At 56.2% G+C, this 20,294-nt stretch overlaps 1 protein-coding gene across 2 annotated transcripts; it reads left to right on the forward strand.

The window, feature by feature from the left end:
- The first annotated feature begins 874 nt into the window (after window positions 1-874).
- Window positions 875-17,325, forward strand: HPN (hepsin). 2 transcript variants are annotated; one of them, XM_047709586.1, is made up of 13 exons: window positions 875-1,051; window positions 1,627-1,696; window positions 6,630-6,731; window positions 6,821-6,862; window positions 11,937-12,066; window positions 12,143-12,265; window positions 12,379-12,419; window positions 12,875-13,040; window positions 13,145-13,335; window positions 15,993-16,088; window positions 16,289-16,431; window positions 16,614-16,778; window positions 16,968-17,325. In XM_047709586.1, exons 2-13 carry the CDS (start codon window positions 1,681-1,683, stop codon window positions 17,007-17,009), a joined length of 1,257 nt encoding a protein of 418 aa, XP_047565542.1. In that variant the 5' UTR covers window positions 875-1,051; window positions 1,627-1,680; the 3' UTR covers window positions 17,010-17,325. The 2 variants fall into 2 exon arrangements, with proteins under 2 accessions (XP_047565542.1, XP_047565543.1); XM_047709587.1 differs by having other exon boundaries at window positions 882-1,051; window positions 16,982-17,325.
- Window positions 17,326-20,294: the final 2,969 nt, after the last annotated feature.

A 20,294-nucleotide genomic window follows, 5' to 3' on the forward strand; every position in this document is an offset into this window, starting at 1 on the left:
GTGGCTGCCGGTGACCCTTGTGTGTCTGGGTGTTTATCTGGCCCTGGGGTCTGACGTGGATCGCTCCTGGCTGCTGGCGGGACAGTGTGTATCCGCCTGTGGACACTTCCGGCCCCTTGGCCTGGACCTCAGCACTTGGTGCTGCCTTTTCCGGGCCAAGCCCCCCCTTCCCCCCCACATGCAGGACTTCCAGGCTCCAGAGGTCACGGCTGCAGGCAGCAGAGAGGCTGCCAAAGCAAACCAGCCCCCGTGACTAGTAGGAAAGCAGCTGGGGGGAGGGGGCTGGGGCTGGGGCGAAGTTGGGGGAGGGAGGGGTCTGGGGCCAGGGCTGGGGCAGGGACCAGGATGGCCTTGTTCAGGAGCTGGACATGGGGACAGGAAATGGCAGGGAGCAGTGGTAGGCCTGAGTTCAGCTTGGGGATGGGGGTGGCGAGCTAGAAGGGGCAGGGGTGGCTAGGGAGGGAGCTAGGCTTGAGCTGGGGCCCATATGCTGGGACCAATATGCATAAGGCAGGGGTAAGGCAGGGGCTGGGCCGGAGGCAGGAGAAGTGGCAGGAGTGGGGTGGGCTGGGGCAGCTGGGGCCCCCTATCTGGTTCCCTCCAATTCAAAGGCCCACACTTCAGTCCTTGTAAGCACCCCGCCCCCCCACCCCTCCCAGCCTGCTTTGTCTGCCCAAAGCCCCTGCCTTCAGGCCAAACCTGTCCCAGCTCCCACCTCCCCTAAGAGTGGCACACCTGGGCCCCCTCCAGGCAGGAGGGAGGCGATGAGGTTGCGGGCCCAGCCAGGTCCAGCCCTTGCAAACCCTGCCCCGCCTGCCAGGTGGCCTCCAGCGCTGCCAATCCCTTTGCCCTGCCCCTCCCCGCCCCTTCCCCCGCCTCCCGCCCGGCCCCCTCCTCCTCAGGTGAGGCAGCCAGGCCTAGCAGGCCCCACGCCGCTGCCTCTGCCTCCGGGCCACCGCTGCCGTGGGCCACCATGCTCCTGCCCAGGCCCGGAGACTGACCCGAAGAGGGCACCATCTCTCAGCTGCGGCCCCACCTGCCGGACCCCAGGGTAAGGACCAGGGCCCTCAGTTCCAGGCCCAAGGTACGGGTGCCCTCGTCCCCACACAACCTAATGCCCACTTCCCAATAGCGGGGTACCTGGGGACCCCAAGAGTGGGCTCTCAGACGTCTCTCCAAGGACCTCGGAGCTCCACCTGCCTCCTGCTCAGACTCTGAGATTGGGTCCTGGGTCTCCTCTTCCCTCAGACTCAGGAGTCTGGGCCCCTATGCCCCTCCTCCCACATACCCAGTTGTTCTGAGCCCCCAAATCCTTCTTTCCCCAGGACCCAGGAGTTCAGGCCCCCAGCTGTCTCTGCTTCCTCAGAGCTGGGAGTTCAGACCCTCGGTCTCCTCCTCCCCCAGGCCCAGGCAAGGGGCCCCCACCCCTGCAAATCCAGGAGTCCCCTGGCTGCTGGTCAGACACTGACCCCATCCTTGAACCCAGCCTGATCTGCGTCCGTGATCACGGCGTGCTCTGGCCAGGGCCCAGTCCGTCCAGCCTCCCTGGATGGGCGCCTGGGACTGGGGGCACCGGGGCTGGGCTCGGCTCCCCCAGGCCCTGCCTCTCTGTTCATCTCCCCACAGGTCCCACCCCGGCCCGGGAGGTCAGCCGGGGAATCATTAACAAGAGTCCGTGACATGGCGGAGAAGGAGGGTGAGTCCCCTTTTCCTTGAGTCCCAACTTTGGCTCAGCCTGGCGCCCCTCCCTCTGTGCTCTGTTCCTAACCCTCTGCCCTCTCAGAGCCCCCCTCTCTCTGGCGCCCCTCCCGAGCGCATCCCCACCCCCTTCTGAAGTCTCCTCCACCCGATTAACTATTAACCAAATTTTCTGTGGGGCTGTGCCACCACCTGCCTTCCTGCCTACACCATACGAACTTCCTGGCTCCTTGCCTCAGTTTCCCCTCACACCCCAGTGATGTCTTAGCTAACCCCGGACCTGTACCCGATTGGGGCTAAAACTAAGGTGGGAAGACCAGCTATCATGGTTATGGACACAGACTCTGGAGATGAACACACAGGCCTGTATTCAAATCTGCTTCCGCCACTTTTTAGCTGTGTGCTCTTGCACAAGTGATGTCATTTCCCTGGGCTCCATTTCCCCCACACCCTGGGTCATGCATGGATCCTAAGGCTACCTGCCTAGCGACCCACAGGGCTTGCTGGGAGCATGGAATCCACACTAAGGCACCGGCGTGGGGCTTAGAGCGTGAGACACAGGCCATGAACCAGAGCTGTCATGATCATGACTGAGGCCAGCCAGCCTGTGTCCCAGGGACCCAAGACCCCCACCAATTCCAGACATTCCTCCCACCTCTTAGCATTGTGGGCAAAAGAGCAGAGGGAGGACTTTGAACTCAGCTGGGATGGATGGAGAGGAGAGACTCCAGGAATGATGGGAGCAGAGCGGCTGCCTGGGTGGCTGGCCCTGAGGGGCGCTTGGCAGACTCCAAACAGCTTGTCTCCCTCTCAACCTCCACCTCCCTGGGGAGCCAGCTGGAGGGGCTTACCCTCTCTGGGTCTCAGTGTTCATCTGGAAAATGGATCTGGGGTGACTGTACCCCACCAGGGTGATGTGAAGGTTTCAAGGGCATGAGAGGCCGGGAGTGCTCGTTGTGTTGGCTGAAATGAGCCGTGTGGATCACTGGCCTCCTGGGCTCTAGCAGTTAGCAAATCAAGTCCCAGACCACACAGCTAGGGCCCAGAGCAAACCCAGGCTCCCAGTGTTTCAGGAGGGGGGCCACTGTGCCCTTGGTGAGCAGGTGGCTGGCAGAGCCTAGACCCTTCGGGATAATTTTCCTCCTGGAGCTGGCTGAAGGGAGTCTGCAGGACCCCGGCCCCGGCCACTGCAAGAATGAACCAGGAAGAAAAGCACATCATGCCCTGAAGGATGGCCAGAGATGGTCTGGGGACAGAGAGAACTGAGGCGAGTGGGCTCTGGTGCATTTTCCAGGCAGCTTGGCCTGGCCCCGTGGCTGCGTCCTGCTGTCAGGGCTGGAGCCGGTGATCAAACCTGGACCCAGACGTGCAAAGGTTCTGGTGCTCTGCTTACTTGCTGGGTGACCCTGGGTAGGTTGGCTGTGCCTCTCTGGGTCTCCTTTCCTCATCTGCACGCCGGGGATGGCGGTAATGACACCTTCCTTATTAACACCTGCTGTGAGGCTGGAAGGAAGGTGCAGGACAGGGCTATGCGGGGCTGCAAGCCGGTTGTGTTCACTTGGAGACAAGGTTCTTGGCGCTCCCTGGGGACTTAGAATTGGAGGAGGTTGACACCCAGGGTGAGTTGGGACTAGGTAGGGGGCGCCCAGCAAAGGGAAGGGCAGCCAGCTGCCAGGTGTGCAGGGGCACATGGAGAATTCAGGTATTTCTGGAGGCCATGTGGGAAGTGGAGCTGGGGAAAGTGATGAGGGGAGTGAGCCGGTCCCTCGGGACTGTTGCTGGTGAAGGGCCCGCTGAGGCGCCGGCAGTGCCAGGTGCCTCCACAAGATGGCGCTGGTAGTCATTCTTTGTTGCTCTTATTCTGGCTTGTATTTTTAAAAGTTCTGTGGGTTTGGTTGCTTGTTGGGAGCTCTGTCAGGGGCCTGATAATGACCCATAAGGTTGTCTGGGAATTTGGGGAAACATAGGTTCTGACTCCCAAACCTCTAACAGCCATGCTTACATCCTAGATAGGCTGGCATCACAGGGCTGAGGGTCTTAGACTCTGTCTTGGGGACACTGGGGAGTCCTGGAGGCTTCGAGGTAAAGAAGGGGCAGAGCGGATTTGGTGCTTAGGACGATCGTCAGGCTTCCCTGTGGAGGCTGACCAGAGGGGAGGCTGAGCCCAGGGCTTGGGTGGGGCTGGGTACAGGGAAGGAGAGGGTTGACAGGAGCTGCTCAGGAGACCTGTGGGCTTCGGGGAGGGCAAGCTGTGTGGGCAGGAGGTGTCCTGCAGAAGAGGGACAGTCCTGAGGATGAGGGCCTCTGAGACGGGACCTGGGGACTCAGGGGGATGTTGAGGCCAGTATGAGACCTGGGGGATGTGAAGGACCCAGAGGGTCCCAGGGGGAGGCATCTACGAAACTGCAGGACAGAAAAGGGAAATTGAGGCTGTGGAGGTGTGTAAGTCAGACCTGGGAGCCAGGGGGAATGAGGGGGAGGAAGCCACGTCCCATCCTATGAACTCAAGGTTTCAGGGAGTTGGAGGAGGGTCAGGAGAGGGAGTAAGAGGGTTGGAGAAGTGGAAGGAAAACCGGACGCATGCGGTGTCCCAGAGGCCAAAGGAAAGACTTTCATTCGGGAAGTCGGAGTTGGGGACACTGAGGGCTGAGACATGAGCTGTTGACTGAGCGGAACTTCAGGGACAAGGAGCCCAAGATGTCGCCTGTGAGGGTTTAGCAGCCAGATGGTGGGGGCTGGAGATCTAAGGTGGGGACACCCTCGCACTTGGAGGACCCAGAGTGGGGACACTTGCTGTCCTATCCGGGACACCTGCTTGAGGGCTGCCCAAAGCCCCCTGACTCAGAGGGTGTGGAATGAGGTCTTTCTCCTGGAGTGGCAATGCTCGCCATCCCAGCAGATGCACCAAAGCCTCTGGGCTGGGCTCGGAGTGGCCCAGAGCTCTGACGGGCACCCCTGAAAACAAAGAGACCAGGACCAGCCTAATGGCTGCAGGAGCCAGGACCTCCCACCGGAACCAGGAAGATGGCTGGGGACAGAGCTGGCAGGTGGGCGGGAGGCCAGGGTTGACCTGGCCCCCTGTGGCCTCTTCTATGGAAGGAGGGTGTATTTGTTTTCTCTCACCTTGTTGGGAACTGCAGCGTTCTCAAATTCTTAAGACACCCGGACAATGGCCACCCCAGGAAGATTCCAGATTTTGCCCTGCTCCATTCTGGGTGCTGGTCTGGCCCTGTGCCCACCAGCTGTAGGACCGAGATACAGGTCAAGGACCTGGGACTCCTGCCTCCCTGGGGATGTCCTGCAGAGGCTAGGGACACCCAGGGCCCAGCTGTAGACTCTTGGGAGCCCTTCCTCTTTGGCCTTCCCACAATCCCTAGTGAAGGGGTTAGCTTTTAATCCCCACGGCCCCTGTTGCTCTAGGAATAAAAACCCCTTTCCCCTCAGGCCACACGGCCTACCCAGCTGCTCTCAGCCTAGGTCCCCGCCTTCCCTGAACTCATGCCATCCTGCCCCTATCTGGAATCTCTCTCTGGAACAGATCATGCTTATTCTTGCCTCAAGAATGCCTATGCTGTTCCCTTTGCCCACGGGGCTCTTCCTTGGGATCTTTGCGTGGCTAGTTTCAGCCTTCAGGTCTCAGCTCAAAGGTCACTTCTTGGGGGAGCCTCCTCTTAGCACCCCACAGAAGCCACCTGCTGCCCTGACCTGCATTACTTTTTTCATAGACTTTGCCACCATCTGGGAGCGATCAAGTTGTTTACTTGCTTATGTTTTCCCCTCAATCTCACACGAATGAGAATGTGGGCCCCATGAGAACCAGCCTCTCATCTGTCTTGGGGTGTGTCTCCTGAGCCTAGAACAGTGCCAGAGTGGGACAAGGAGTGAACAAAGCTCCTTTTCACCAAGGAAGCCCAGAAAAGTGAAAGGTATTGCCCAGGAGCACACAGCTCCAATGATGTAAAAGCATTTCTTGACAACTTGCTCTCGGGCAGGCATTATGGCGTGGGGAGGGGAGCATGGCTTCTTGCTTATAGGCTTGGACTCCAGCACCCCATGCTCCCAGGGTTCCAGGACTCGCCACTGCCTCCTGCTGACTGAGTCCCACGCACATCTCACTCCACTTCCCTGAGCCTTAATGTTCCCTGTCTGACAAATGGGAATCCTCCCCCAAAACGAGGACAGTGCTTGGGGAGCGTGAGCCTGTGATAAGAGTTTGGCTACTATGATTATGAGAACTTTAAAGTATTATTTTTAGAGGTGAGTGCTAGGTGGATGCCCATTAAACAGACAAGAAAGCTGAGGTTCAGTGCTGTGAGGTCACCCGCCCAAGGTCCTGGGTTGGGAGGGCTAAGACCACTATTTATTGAGTGAGGCCAGTAACTTTTCAAACTTAGGTTCTTAACTTCCAGGGGCATTTTTGACTTCAGAGCTGGGTACTGTGGGAGAGGGCTGGTTTGTGGGGAATGCTCAGGGAGAGAGGGACTGGGACAGCAGAGAAGGATGGAGCCGTGAGGACGTGCCAAACAGCAGGGAAGTGAGATGGCAAGAGAGCGGAGGTTAGGGCTTGCTGCCCCCCAGAGGCTCCAAGACCTCTGAGAGAGGGAGCAGAAGTGACAGGCTCAAGAAAAGAAGGAGATAGCAAAGTGCAGCCTCACTGGCGAGGGAGAGTCCGCAGTGCCAGGAGTGCCACGGGGAGGGTGGAGCGGGTGGCAGCTCTCCCGGCCACACCCCTTCCCAGCGGAACGCTGGGGACACCTGGTCAGCCACACTGTAGGGGAGGGCGGGTCCTGAGAAACCTGGCCCAGGGCAGGTCGTGGCAGGATCCAGCGTCCTGTTAGCCCCAGGGGGCCAGGGCAGAGCTGGCCCCGTGCCCAAGCCCTGCCGAGAGGAGGACAGACCTGGCAACCGCCTGGGCGTGGTGTCTGTTGCAGGTGGCCGGACGGTGCCATGCTGTTCCGGACCCAAGGTGGCAGCTCTCACTGCGGGGACCCTGCTGCTCCTGACAGGCATCGGGGCAGCGTCCTGGGCCATTGGTGAGAGTGGCCCCTGCGCCTCTCCCCTCCCCTACCCACCCCCCCTGCAGCCCCCTGCCAGCCTGCCCTCACCTCTGTCTTCTCTGCAGTGACCTTTCTACTCAAGAGTGATCAAGAGCCGCTGTATCCAGGTGAGTAAAGCAGGCTGGGACCCTCTGGGGATCCCTGGAGGAAACCTGGTGGGTGCTCAAGGAAAGATTTCTGAGTGACTTGTGTGAGCATGCGCAGAGATGTTGATAGCGCTGATACTGAGCACGTGCTCTAGACCAGGGGCGTTCTAAGCACTCCACCTTGTCTCCTGCTTTCCAGACTCTAAATGCGTTACCCGTTAGTGCCTCATGCAATCCAATTAGGGAGTTGGAAACCACACTTAAAAAGCATGAAGGAGAGGGGCGCCTGGGTGGCTCAATCCGTTAAGTGTCTGCCTTCCGCTCAGGTCATGATCTAGGGTCCCGGGATCCAGTCCCGCATGGGCTCCTTGCTCAGCGGGGAGCCTGCCTCTCCCTCTCCCTCTGCTGCTCCCCCTGCTTGTGCTCTCTCTCATCCTCTCTCAAATAAATAAATAAGATCTTTTAAAAAATAAAAAAAATGAGAAGCATGAAGAAGATTAGATTAGAAAAGACGGCCACGCATCTCTCTCAGCTCGGAAAAGTTTTGTTAACCTTTCCTTTCGGTTCCATGAGAGCTGTGCTGTTGTTCTCTCCATTTGACAGCGGGGGAAAACTGAGGCTCAGAGCAATGCAGTGATTTGCTCCAGAAAGCACAAGTTCGGGGCTACATTGTAAAATATAAAAATGTGTTTCTTTACAACGAGGCAGGGTCAGAGCCCGTTTGGGAAGTGCTGTATGACTTTGGCGACCCCTTCCTCATTCTCCGGGGGTGGGGGTAGGGTGCTACTGCTATGATCCCCATTTGCAGATGTGGAAAGTGAGACCAGAGAGGACACACAGCTGGGAGATGATGAGGCCAGGAATAGCTAGCTCTCAGACAGGCCCAGCAGAGCTGTGTCTGCAGGCAGCTGAGAATGAACGGCCACACTAATAATAGATGTGGAAACTAAATGGGGAATGAATGGATGAATTTTCCTGGGTGCCAGCCCCCAGCTGCAGTTCCATGGCCCAGCTCAGCAGGAAGAAAGGGGAAGTTGGGTGATGGGATATATTTTTCACTCCCAGGAGCCTCATCTAATTCCCTAAAGGACTCAGATCATGCTAAGAGGAGAAATGAAAATCCGGACAGGGAAAGCCTACATCAGCTCTGGTCACCGTCCCAGCACTTAGCGACCCCTCACAGGGGCCAGGCGTAGGCCTTGGGGCTTTATGGTTTCAATTCATTAACCTTCACAAAAGCCTATTTTAATATGGGGAGACCGAGGCCCGGCGACTTGCCACAGGTCTCAGAGCTAGGAAACGGCAGCTCTGGGATCTGAACCCAGGCCTCGATCTGTCTATGCAGAATTACTACACTCTGCTGTTTCTCGAGAAACAGCCAAGTGACTCACTATAGCGACAGCTACCATCTGCTGCACCCACGCTGTAACCTTGGACCCATCATCATCGCCCCCCTTTCGCAGATGGGGTTCGCTGAGTCCCAGTGAAGGGAACTGACTCGCCCAAGACCACACATTGAAGAAGCAGCAGGCCAGAGGGATCACAGCCCAGAAAATGCTCCGTAGCTCCCCACGGACACTGGGTTAAAGTCTCAGGCCCCTGCAGGCTCCGGGCTCCCCGGGGGCAGACCCCTCTTCGGCCTTCACCTCACACGTGCACCTGGCACTCTCCAGGGTCCAGCCTATGGGCCGTTCTCATGCCCTCTAAGGACCCTCCTGGCCCCCACGGTCTTGGCTTACCACCTCTTGCCTGCTCACACCTAGAAGCAGTTTCGAGGTTCTGCTGAGCTCTGGGGCCTCAGGCCAGTCCTGCCCTGAGTCCCAACCTCCTTAGCTATAAGCCACGGGGGACAGGGGGGATAAGGAGAGATGATACAGTGCTTGGCTCTGAGCCATTTGGTAAATGTGGCTTTTAGGTCTCACCCTGCTTTAACTTTCCTGAGAGAGGCCTTCCCGCACCCCCAGGCCCCATGCTCCCGCAACCCTGCGGCCATGCCTGTTACCCAGTGTAAAATTCTCCCCACACTTGACTTCTGGGGCATTTCAGGAGGACGGGGGCCCTGGGTTTGCCACCCCAGAAGGTGTCCTGCCCATAGGGTTGCTCAGGAGGTCTTTGAGAACATGACAAGTCACGGAGCTGAACTAACTTGTCCTTGGCTTCCAGCTGGAAAGTAACGAGGCTATGTTTCAGACCTTGCTCCCGCCAAGGCCAGCACTCCTACCCTCCAGTTGTACTTAGGTTTTCCAAAAATGATGGGAAATTACAAAACAAATAAAGGAAAACAACCCCCAAACTATATCCCCACCTCATTTTCCTGGGATTTTCACACCTCTAAATATATCAGATAATTCAGTAAGCAAAACCAGATGACCAAGAACACATTTTTTTTTTTTTTTTTTTTTTTTTTGCAAATAATACCAACAAGAATAAAGAGTGGGAAAGTGAGAAACAGTGGTACAGAACGTGGCTTTTAAAATAATCGGAGGGGGCCTTTGACATTCCCTCCCTTTGGCTCCCCCCACGGATATCCATAAAGTGATCCTTTTCTTTCCTAAAACCTTACCCTATTTGGAACACTTGGAAGCTTTTCACCCCCAGCTGGTGTTTCAAACTCAAGCCTTAGGGGTGGGAGGTGCCATCTAGCAGAGGCGCTGGCATCGCCAATCCCCAACCCCAGAGCAGGGGGCCGAGACTGCAACGAGGCAGCCGGGAAGTGATCAGTGACTGCTGTGGGTAAGGAAGTCACTGGAGAGAGGCTGTTCGGGCACAAATCCAGAACTTGGGGTTTGGAGTCACGCAGACCTGAATGCAAGTCCTCTGCTGCTCACTCGCTTGGTGATACTGGGCAAGGCGCCCCACCTCTCCAAGCTTCATTTTCCTCCTCTGATCAGAAGGGGGATGATCTTTGTGGCCTTGGAGTGGTGTGGCGAGGTCCTGCTGTTGGTGGGTAGGGAGGATGTGAGGCATAATACTGGGCACATGGCAGGTTCTCAGCAGACAGGGTTCTCTAGAACTGCATCTGGAACTTCTGCCTCCCTTGTCCAGATCCCCTCAGCTCGGATGAGGCCAAATTGAGTTTGCCCTAGATCTGGTTTCCTAGAATGTGCTATCCGGGCGCCAGCAGTGCACGAGGCTCAGGAGAATAGGACCGAGGGGGTTCCAGCTGGCCTTTCCCCAGACCTGCTCCCTCTGCCCCTCCCCCATCCTGGCCAAGGGCAGCTGCATCCTTCTAGGGCCCAGGCCAGATGCCTTGGAGTTGTCCTTGACCCCTCTTTTTCCTTCACAGTCTGTCAGCAAACCCCATCAGCTCCACCCACAAAATCTCTCCAGAATCTCCATGCTTCTCCCCATGGACCTTGCCCTTGCTGGGCCTCCATCCTCCCCTGCCTAGACTCTGCAGCAGCAACCCCCTTCCTGCTCCCGGGGCGACCCCCGCAGTCTGCCCCTGGCTCACACCTAAGAGCAGGTTCACAGGGGAACCTGAGTCAGGTCAGGGGGCTGCTGGCTCAGAGCCTCCCGGGCCTGCGCCTCCCCCGCCCCCTCCTCCGGAGAAGCAAAGTCCTCCCATGAGCCTGGCCTGCCTCCCAGCTCATCTGCCCCTCGCTCCCTCCCTCCCCTCTACCCTCCTAGCAGTGCCTCCCCCACCCCCGCCCTGCCCTGCCCACACCAGCCTTGGGATCTCTGCACTTGCAGTTCCTATGGCCTAGTTCTCTGTTCCCTCACCTACCTTCGCGACTCGCCCCCCTCCTTCAGATCTATGTTCGCACCCCAGCTTCTCCGTGAAGCTTTCCCTGCCCGCCTGTGGAAAACGGCAAGCTCTCCCCGCACACCAGGATGCCCCTGCCTCAGTCAAGCTGGCTTTGTCTCCCCAGCCCCTCATTTTGTGACACGCAGGGTCTATTTTGCTTGCTTGTACTTTTTCTTACCTATCTCACCGACCCGTCCTGGAGTTCCCCCGAGCAGGGATTTTGTCTGATTTGTTTATGCCGTGACAGTTTGTTTCACTGCCCAAAATAGAGCCTCGCCCAGCAGGTGTAGTAGATATAAATAAATACACCTGAGGACTGACCTGGCTTAGGTACAAGAGACGGTCCTCTGGCCACGCATGGGGAACAGTCTGGGACAAGCTAAGAGGACCGGCAGTTTTCAACACAACCAGCCCCAGATGCAAGGAAGCCCTCAGTGCTCTCCAGCCTTCCTGTATCCGCACCCCACCTCTTCTCAAAGTTTGCGATGATGTGTGTGGCTGAGTGACTTTTGTTTATTGCTGTCTGTCTCCCCCAGTCCTAGACTTTGGCTTGGTGAGCGCACAGTCCAGGGCTGTCTTGGTCATCTTTGTGCCTCCAGCATCACCCACCCGCAGGGCTGGGTATGGGGTATACGTCTAGTGAACGCTTATTACCCCGTGAATGAATGAACGAGTGAGCCAGTGAATGAACGAATACCTCATGCTCAGCTTGGAAAATTGCACTTTAGAATATTCAAGGCTCGGACAAGTCCTGCAGAAAAGATAGCTTTTCTTTCCCTTTTTTCCTCTTTTTTAAAGACTAGGTATCTACCAAGAAATTAAAAAAAGATTAAAAAATGAAAGACTAGGTATCTAAGAATTTTGGCCTTTTGAGGTGTTAGTCAAGGGTCTTTGGCTGCATAAGACAAAAGGAGAAAACTGGTTAAATAACAAGGGAAACAATTCACTTACTTATCCAACCATTCTGGGGGTCTCTTGGGTCTCCCACCATCGAGGGGTAGACATCCCCTGGCTTTCCTCCACGTTGGCTTGTTTTTCCCCACATGGGGGTAAAGAATGCCCCCAGCAGCTCTAGCCTCAAACGCCATGCTCTTGGCAGTGTGGTTGAAACCGCTTCCCTCCTCCCGGATGTCTGATGTCCGAGCTAAGGGTCAGGTGTGCTGTGCATGCGCAGCCATTCTAGTTAGCAGGAGGTGACAGGCAGGACTTGGGGTTCCCGCCCGCAGGTGCGCCCCAGGCTCCTATCGGCCCCTGTGGGGACTCTGACCTGGAGCTCCGTGGGGCCGGGCTGGGTGGGGGGCAGCGCGGCGGGGAGGTGACCCAGGCTGCCGTCCTGTCGCCCTGCAGTGCAGGTCAGCCCGGCCGACGCCCGACTCATGGTGTTCGACGACACGGAGGGCACGTGGCGGCTGCTGTGCTCCTCGCGCTCCAACGCCAGGGTGGCAGGCCTGGGCTGCGAGGAGATGGGCTTCCTTAGGTACCGGGCAGTCCCGAGGGCGGCTGGGCCGGGTGGGGCGGGGCGGGAGGAGCAGGCCTGACCCCTGCCTGCCCAGGGCCCTGAGCCACTCGGAACTGGATGTGCGGACCGCGGGCGCCAATAGCACGTCAGGCTTCTTCTGCGTGGACGAGGGGAGGCTGCCGCTGGCCCGGAGGCTGCTCGAGGTCATCTCTGTGTGGTGAGGAGGGCCACGGGCTGGGACGCCCATCCCACCCACCCTTGGGACCCTTTCTCCTGTCTTAACTGGCCCCCCCTTTTGTTTCTGCCCCTGCCTGGATCCTTCTGTCACAGTGACTGTCCCAGGGGCCGTTTCCTAGCTACCGTCTGCCAAGGTGAGACCCTGAAACTCAGAACCCTCTCCCTGAGACCCCCCCAGGCCAGAGCCATGTCCCACCGGACACTGTCCCCCCAAATATACACTCTTATCCCACAAGCGTGGAGCTGTGTGTGTCCTCTCAGACACCCCTAGGTGGCGTGGCCATGTCCCCGTAGGGTCCCAGGGATGGAATTATGCCTCCTCACTCTCCTAGGTTGGGCCCATGTTCCCGCAGACTCCTCAGGTCAGGGTCTCATCCCATCAGACACCCTCCCCCTTCCCACTGGCCATATCTTCTTAGATCCGATGAGGATGGAGCTGTGTCCTCGGACTCTCCCAGGGTGGCAGGTCCGTGTCCCCTCAGTCCCCCAAAGCAGGGCCATGTTCCTATAGGTCCCCAGGGATGGGGCTATGTCCTGAAGTTTCTAGGCTCAGACCCTCCCACGGCCCCTGATTCTGCTTCTCCCGCAGACTGTGGCCGAAGGAAGCTGCCTGTGGATCGCATCGTGGGAGGCCAAGATACCAGCCTGGGCAAGTGGCCATGGCAAGTCAGTCTTCGTTACGATGGGGCACACCTCTGCGGAGGGTCCCTGCTCTCTGGGGACTGGGTGCTGACAGCTGCCCACTGTTTCCCTGAGTGAGTGTCCTGCACAGCCCCAAGCGGGAGAGGCAGGGGAGAGGCGAGGTGGGAGAGGTTGCGTCCAGGGGAAGCTGCCTCCCTCCTCTCCTATTCCCTGGTAGGCGGAACCGGGTCCTATCTCGGTGGCGAGTGTTTGCCGGCGCCGTGGCCCAGGCCTCCCCCCATGGCCTGCAGCTGGGGGTGCAGGCAGTCATCTACCACGGGGCCTACCTCCCCTTTCGAGACCCCAACAGTGAGGAAAACAGCAATGACATCGCCCTGGTCCACCTGTCCAGCCCCCTGCCCCTCACGGGTAAGTCTGGGGATGCGCCTGGGCCTGGGGACTCCAGAGGCAGGAAGGACAGAGGACCGAGTCATAGGAATCCACGGTGATCAGGAAACCGATCTCGAGGGGATTGGAACACGGAGTTACCATTTGCTGCAGCGGATTCGCCTGGGGCTACATGCCCAGAGGAAAGGAAAACACGGGTGCGTGTAAGATCTTAGACCCCGGTGTTCGTGGCAGCTCTGTCCGCGACAGTCAAAAGACGGAAGCAGCCCAGATGTTTATTGGACACAGGGAGAGACTAAATGAGGTAGATCTCTAGCATAGAGTAATATTCGGCCTTAAGAGGGAACGATGGGGCATTGACGCGTGACACAACAGATCAACTTTGAAAGCATTGTGCTAAACCAAAGAAGTCAGACACAAGAGGCCACTGGGTGATTCCATTTACAGGAAATGTCCAGAAGAGGCAGAACGGGGGAGAGAGAAGGTGGTTGCCAGGGAGTAGGGGTGGTGTGAGGTGGGGAGGAGGATGGGGACAGGGAGATTGGGAGTTGACAAGCAGAGAAGACAGGCTTTCTTTTTGGGGGTGATCCAAACCTCCTCAAATCATTGGTGGTGATGGTGGCACCTTCCTATGGCCAGGCACACAACTAAACTCTCCGTGGACCCCTTAAAACCCACTGACTTGTCTGCTCGAAGGGGGTGAACTGTGTGTTGTGTGAATTCCGTCTCAGAAAAACTGTTACCAAAAAATACAGTGAAGTGCAATGAAGAAAACTTTTAACAGCTGTTAACGAACCCGAGAGGGAATCAGAAGTTATTCCCTCTGCAGTTTTCCGGAGTGTTTTCCCTGCTCTCATGGAGAAAGACTCCCTTGGGGGCTCGGCTGTCCTTAGTGTTTCTCCACCGCATGCCGGTGGATTGAGAGCCTGTACTCTCTGCAGGCCGCAGGGTGACAACAATATTCATAAAAACAGTGCTGACGAAGTCATCAAAGAGGGTGTAGATGAGCTTTTAGCAGGCAATAGTATAGTAATAACGAAAAAGTACCATAAAATACTATCCTGGTGATGATGTCGTAGTGTCAACACTCACAGCTCAACCTCCTGTGTGCCTGGTCCTATTCTCAGCATGTCCCCAGCCTGTGTGCATTTAGCTCCGACAGCAGCCCTAGGAGGGCAGATCCTGGTAGGACCCTGTTTTCCCACACGGGGGAAGGTCCCCACGCAGAGTGGCTCTGAAGTCCTGCAGCTGGAAAATGGCAAAGATTTGGGTCGAGGCCACCTGGCGCGGGAGTCTATGCTTGTAACCCCCAGGCTTTGCTGCCGGGGCTGTTCTGTGGCCTGCATTCTACTTCTTTTCATGGTTATTTTCTTTTGAATGGTCTGTGTTCCTGGTTTTCCATCAAAGGGGATGATACACATTTTTTTAAAAAAATTAAACAAATTCTTGTCTTTAGGGAGGGAAGGGCTGCAAATAGTGACATAGGGAAGGGTCCATGGAAGCATGGAGGGGTGGGGTGGGAGCCACTTGGCTGGAAGACACACGGCAAAGAGGGTAAGAGCCTAATGTTTGGGATCAGATTGGGGTACTTGCCAGCCATGTGATCTTGGCTTCACCTTTCTGTGCCCCAGTTTCCCTGATCCATTAAATGACTTCCTAGGGATATCGAGACGATTAAAAGGGTAATATGAAGGGCACCTGGGTGGCTCAGTCGGTTAAGCGTCTGCCTTCAGCTCAGGTCATGATCCTGGGGTCCTGGGATAGAGCCTCATGTCAGGCTCCCCACTGAGAGGGGAGCCTACTTCTTCTGCCCTTCCCCTCCCTCAGGCTCTCTCTCTTGCTCTCTCTCAAATAAATAAAATCTTTAAAAAGGAAGGGTAATATGAGTACAGAGCTTAGAGTGATGCCGGCACACAGTGAGCACTCAGTTACCATGAGAAGTCATTGCTATTGTCATTGTTTATTACTATTAATAGTTACATGAGCATTTCCTATTTGTCAAGCATGCTGCTAAGGGCTTCACCGGTTTCTCACCACAGCCTCTAAGCGAGACGATTATTCTGTCCATTTTATACCTGAGAGCCCTGACGATAGGCCTGTGAAGTCTCAAGCAGGCAGGCCGTAGACAGAGCTGCCAGGATCTACGGTGTGGGTTGTGCACTGCACAAGGACATCACATCTTAGGGGCACCATTCTCACTGTTGTTGGTGTAGATCTGTGTACCGAGTATAATGATCTTCTGGCAGATGGAAGTCAAGTATCTAAAGATAGGGAGGCCTTCTTCTGTTTCTCACAAAGGCACCTTCTTGGGGGTGGGCGGGGTGGGGGCTCCCTGTGGGCCACGGTTAAGAACGCAGAGCTTGGGAACCAGGCCAACGTGGGTTCAAATTCTAGCTCTGTCATTGCCTCGTTACGAGACCTCAGACAAGTGACTCGGCTTCATCTCCCTCCTCTGGAAATGGGCTAATATTAGCCCTTCACTCTCTGGACTGGCAGGATTTTGGAGGAAGTGGGGCAGGATGACATCGACCTGGTGGGCTCTCATGGGAGGCAGCTTCTAATGTCATTGTTTTAAAAGAGCAGAGGAGAGGGTGTGTCGGGGCCTTTGAGGCTGGGGACAGAGGCTTTGTCCCAGGCAGGGCAGGCCCACAGGGGCTGAACCGCGGGGTCTTTCACAGAATACATCCAGCCTGTGTGCCTCCCGGCTGCCGGCCAGGCCCTGGTGCACGGCAAGATCTGTACTGTGACCGGCTGGGGTAACACGCAGTACTACGGTGAGTCCTGTCTTCTGCCTGCAGAGCCACCAAGAGGGAGATGCAAGTGGGCTGGGGAAAGGCAGTCTGGCTGGAAAGGCAAATGTTTCTTGGCCCTGGGGCCCTGGAATCCTGAAGAGCCTGGGGTGGGGGGCGCAGCAGGAGGGAAGGGGGCCGCGCCTGTTCCCCAGCCTCGGCCAGCCTTGCCCGCACACCCCCAGGCCAACAGGCTGGGGTACTCCAGGAGGCCCGAGTCCCCATAATCAGCAATGAGGTCTGCAATGGCCCCGACTTCTACGCGAACCAGATCAAGCCCAAGATGTTCTGTGCCGGCTTCCCTGAGGGTGGCATTGATGCCTGCCAGGTGAGAAACTGTGCGCGGTGGCCCCGAGCCCCTGCCACTCCAGGGATGGACACACCGGGCAGTGGGTGGCCGGGGTCCCTCTCTCTGGGCCACAGGGCTCTGTGACCACAGCCCCTGGCCATCCCAGAGGGCCTCCCGGATGCCCTCTTAGCCTCCAGCCAGGCCTCCCCTGCCCCCACCAGGGTGACAGCGGCGGCCCCTTCGTGTGTGAGGACAGCATCTCTCGGACGGCACGTTGGCGGCTGTGTGGCATCGTGAGCTGGGGCACCGGCTGTGCCCTGGCCCAGAAGCCAGGTGTCTACACCAAAGTCAGTGACTTCCGGGAGTGGATCTTCCAGGCCATAAAGGTGAACGTTGGGCCCAGATGGGGGCCATTGGGTGGGAGTGTTTGGGACTCTAATGGGGAGGGGGGAGGAGGCAGGGGTTTTCTGAAAACCTGTGCTCAGGCCAGGGGACAGATGGATTTCCAAGGGCTTGTGGGGAGGGGAGGTTAGCCGTGGGACTGGGGAAGCCTCTCAGACCTCAGAAGCCCCCAGTTGTCTTTCTCCAGACTCACTCCGAAGCCAGCGGCATGGTGACCCAGCTCTGACCTGTGGCTTCTCCTTGATGTGCACGCCTCCAGGGCCCAAGTTCACCTAGGTGGCTCCCCCACCTGGTGGGGTTCACCCTGGGCCCGGAATGGGACGTTTTTCTTCTTGGGCTGAGCCCACAGGTCCAAGGATACCCTCCCTCCAGGCTCCTCTCTTCCACAGTGGCGGGCCCACTCAGCCCTGGGAACACCCGAGCCTCACCCTCCTGACCCCCATGTAAATATTGTTCTGCCATCTGGGGACCCCCATCTAGGTGCCCGTGATGACAGGATGCTCTTTAAATAATAAAGATGGTTTTGATTAACATGGCCTCTGAGTTTGCAAGTGTAAATAGCAATTAGGACATTTGTCCGGGAGGGAAGGGAGAAATTAGGGACTGGTACAAATCAGGCAGGGAGCATTATCCTCCAATTCCCATTGGCTTAAGAGAAAAAAAAAATTAATTGGTTCACTTAACTGAAAATGCCCTGGAGCAAGTGGCTTCAGGTACTGCTGGATCCAGCTGCTCAAATATTTTTCATCAGGACTGCCTCGTTTCTGCTCCAAAATCTGCTTTTGCATGGAGAGAAACTTTATTTGCAAGAAGCCTCCCCTACAACCAGAGACAGAGATGTCCCCCACCTACCCAAATGCTAGGCTGATATGCTATGGACCACTGAGCAGCCCCAGTGAAAAGAAAATGCTTTCCTCCCAATAGCTACAGCAAGAAAGGCCCAGGCCTGGTTCTCACTGGACATATTTGGGTTATATGCTCACCCCTCAACAAATCACGATGTGTGATACGTGAGTCAGGGGTTTGACTCTCAAGAACTATATGACTTCAGTGTAGGGAGCTCCCCAAAGGAAAACAGAGTGCTTTTTCTTAAAAAAGTTATGTAGATGCCCAGTGGAGGGAAAATAGACATTCCCCATAGGCCAACACAAGAAACTGGGCACTGTAGGGTAGAGACAGGAGTCCCAGGCCCTGAGACCCTTGCTCCTTCCTTCATCTGGGCTGGAGGTTAGGTCCCAGCTTCCCCTGGGACCCACTCTGTTCCCTAGAGCATCTGCCCGTATCTCATAGAGGCTTGACAGCCACCGCGGGTGTTTCCTGTGTTTGCCACCAGGGGGTGCTGCTGCCCCTAAACTGTGAGAAAATTGAGCATTTTCTGCCCTAATTGTCCACGTGTTGCTGAAAACCAGCTGGTCTGCGGGGAAAATTCTCACCGGAGCCTGTTTCCCATGACTTCCGGTGATAAAAAATTATAGCGTGTTGCCCATCACCTGCATGCTCCTAAGCAATTTCCTGAAACGTAGACGCAGGCAAGTGACTTTGACTAACAGCCGACTGTTCAGAAGAAGTTCCAAGTTCAGTCTTTGGATACCAAACCCTTAGTGTAGCTGATCCCCACCATAGCTTTTTCCTTCCAGAGCACCCCAGCACCCCACCCCCACCCCCACCCCCGCCCACCACCTCTGCCCAGTCTCATCTGCAAGATCCAGGCAGGTTTCCCAAACGTCTGCACGGGGCTGTGCGGTCTGACCCATCCTATTGGAGATGTTCTTTTGAGACTTGGCTCACACATTGTTTTGTTAGAATTTTGTAATTAGCTGAAAAATGAATGGCGCCTGTGTTTTATGAAGCTCAGGGATCCAGAAAGGACATGGCCCCAGGGTGGGGGGCTCCTGAGTAGATACAACCATGTCCTGGAGGGGATAGGGGGATACAATTTGGATACAACTTACTCTGGCAGGAGGGGGTGCTCTGAGCAGACCTGGCCTGGCTCTGCAGGGGACAAAAGAGGGCATGGCCTGCCCTAGGGGACCTGAGGGGAGGCAGTCCTATTCTAGGGGATCTAGTAGATATTTTGGGCATTAAAATCCAATAGCAGGTCCACAGGAAAGAGGTTGACCAGGAGGCCACTCTGGCATCCGCCACCATTACTGCTCTCTTGGAAGCTGGGAATCAGTTAGGGAAACCTTGATTCACTCAACAGCCATCTACCAGCTTCCTGTGTTTGCCAGGGATCGGTGAGCCTCAGTTTCTCCTCTTGCCCCCACCAACCTTGACCCCCTTCCCCAAGGAGCCACATAGCTGTTAGAACCATGACGACAATTCAGGGTTGTCTTGGGGCACCTGGGTGGCTCAGTGGGTTGAGCCTCTGCCTTCAGCTCAGGTCATGATCTCAGGGTCCTGGGATCGAGCCCCGCGTTGGGCTCTCTGCTCGGTGGGGAGCCTGCTTCCCCCCACCTCTGCCGGCCTCTCTGCCTACTTGTGATCTAACTTGTGTTAGATAAATAAATAAAATTTTTAAAAAATATAGGGTTGTCTTGATGTTCTGCTGGGATCTTGGTCTTCAGAAAAATTGACCATCCATATTCTTCACTTCCATGTCATTGGTGGGCATCTCTGAGCCAGAAGAATCCGGCCCACCCAGTGTAACCATATCAGGAGCTCAAGCAAGGCTTTGCATCCACAGTCAGTGCTTCTATGTGCTGAATATTCACTTGCAAATATAGAAAAGGCTGCCGGATGTAAGTTGGAATGGAAAGCCTCGCACATGGTTCCTTGGCTGGCATCCTCCCAGTCAAGCGGAAGGAGCAACACAGTCTTTCACAATAGTTATCTTACAAGGAAAATGCCATCGTGATTAACAGTGATTGTGATGATCAGAAATAATTACTGTGAATGTTCAAGGAGTGGTGTGAGCAGGGAATGGATTTTCGTTTCTGCAGAAAAGTAACACTATTTAAATTCTGTGGTATCACGTGGGCAGCGGCTCTCGTTCCCTCGCCGCATAACAAACCAGCTCAAACTTAGTGGCGTAAAATAGTGACCATCTTAGAACGCTCGTGGATTCTGTGGCTCAGAAAGTCAAACGGGAGCAGTAGGGACTGCTTGGCTCTGCTCGGTGATGTCACGGTCTCAAAGATCTCAAGGATGGAGGGACTTGGTGGACAGAGACAGGAGTAGGGAAGCTGCTTTACTCGCACGTCTGGTGCCTGGGCTGGAGCGGCTCAGGGGCTGGGCTCCAATACCAACCCACCAGCCTCTGAGCACGGCTGCCTCAGGACATTGGGACACCTTAGGGGTCTCTGATTCCTCAGTGAACATTTCTGCAAACACTGCCTCTTACACCCCAGCCTCCCTCTGCTCTACTCAGTCGGTTGAAGGTGTCACAAACCTGCCCAGACTCAGAAGAGCAGAGAGAGACAGACCCCCATCTCAATCCGTTGAAAAAATTTAGGGCTGTGTTTTAGAACCACCACAGAAACTCATGGACTGTAGGAGCA

Source organism: Lutra lutra, chromosome 17, assembly GCF_902655055.1.
Source record: "Lutra lutra chromosome 17, mLutLut1.2, whole genome shotgun sequence".
Lineage (NCBI taxonomy): Eukaryota > Metazoa > Chordata > Mammalia > Carnivora > Mustelidae > Lutra > Lutra lutra.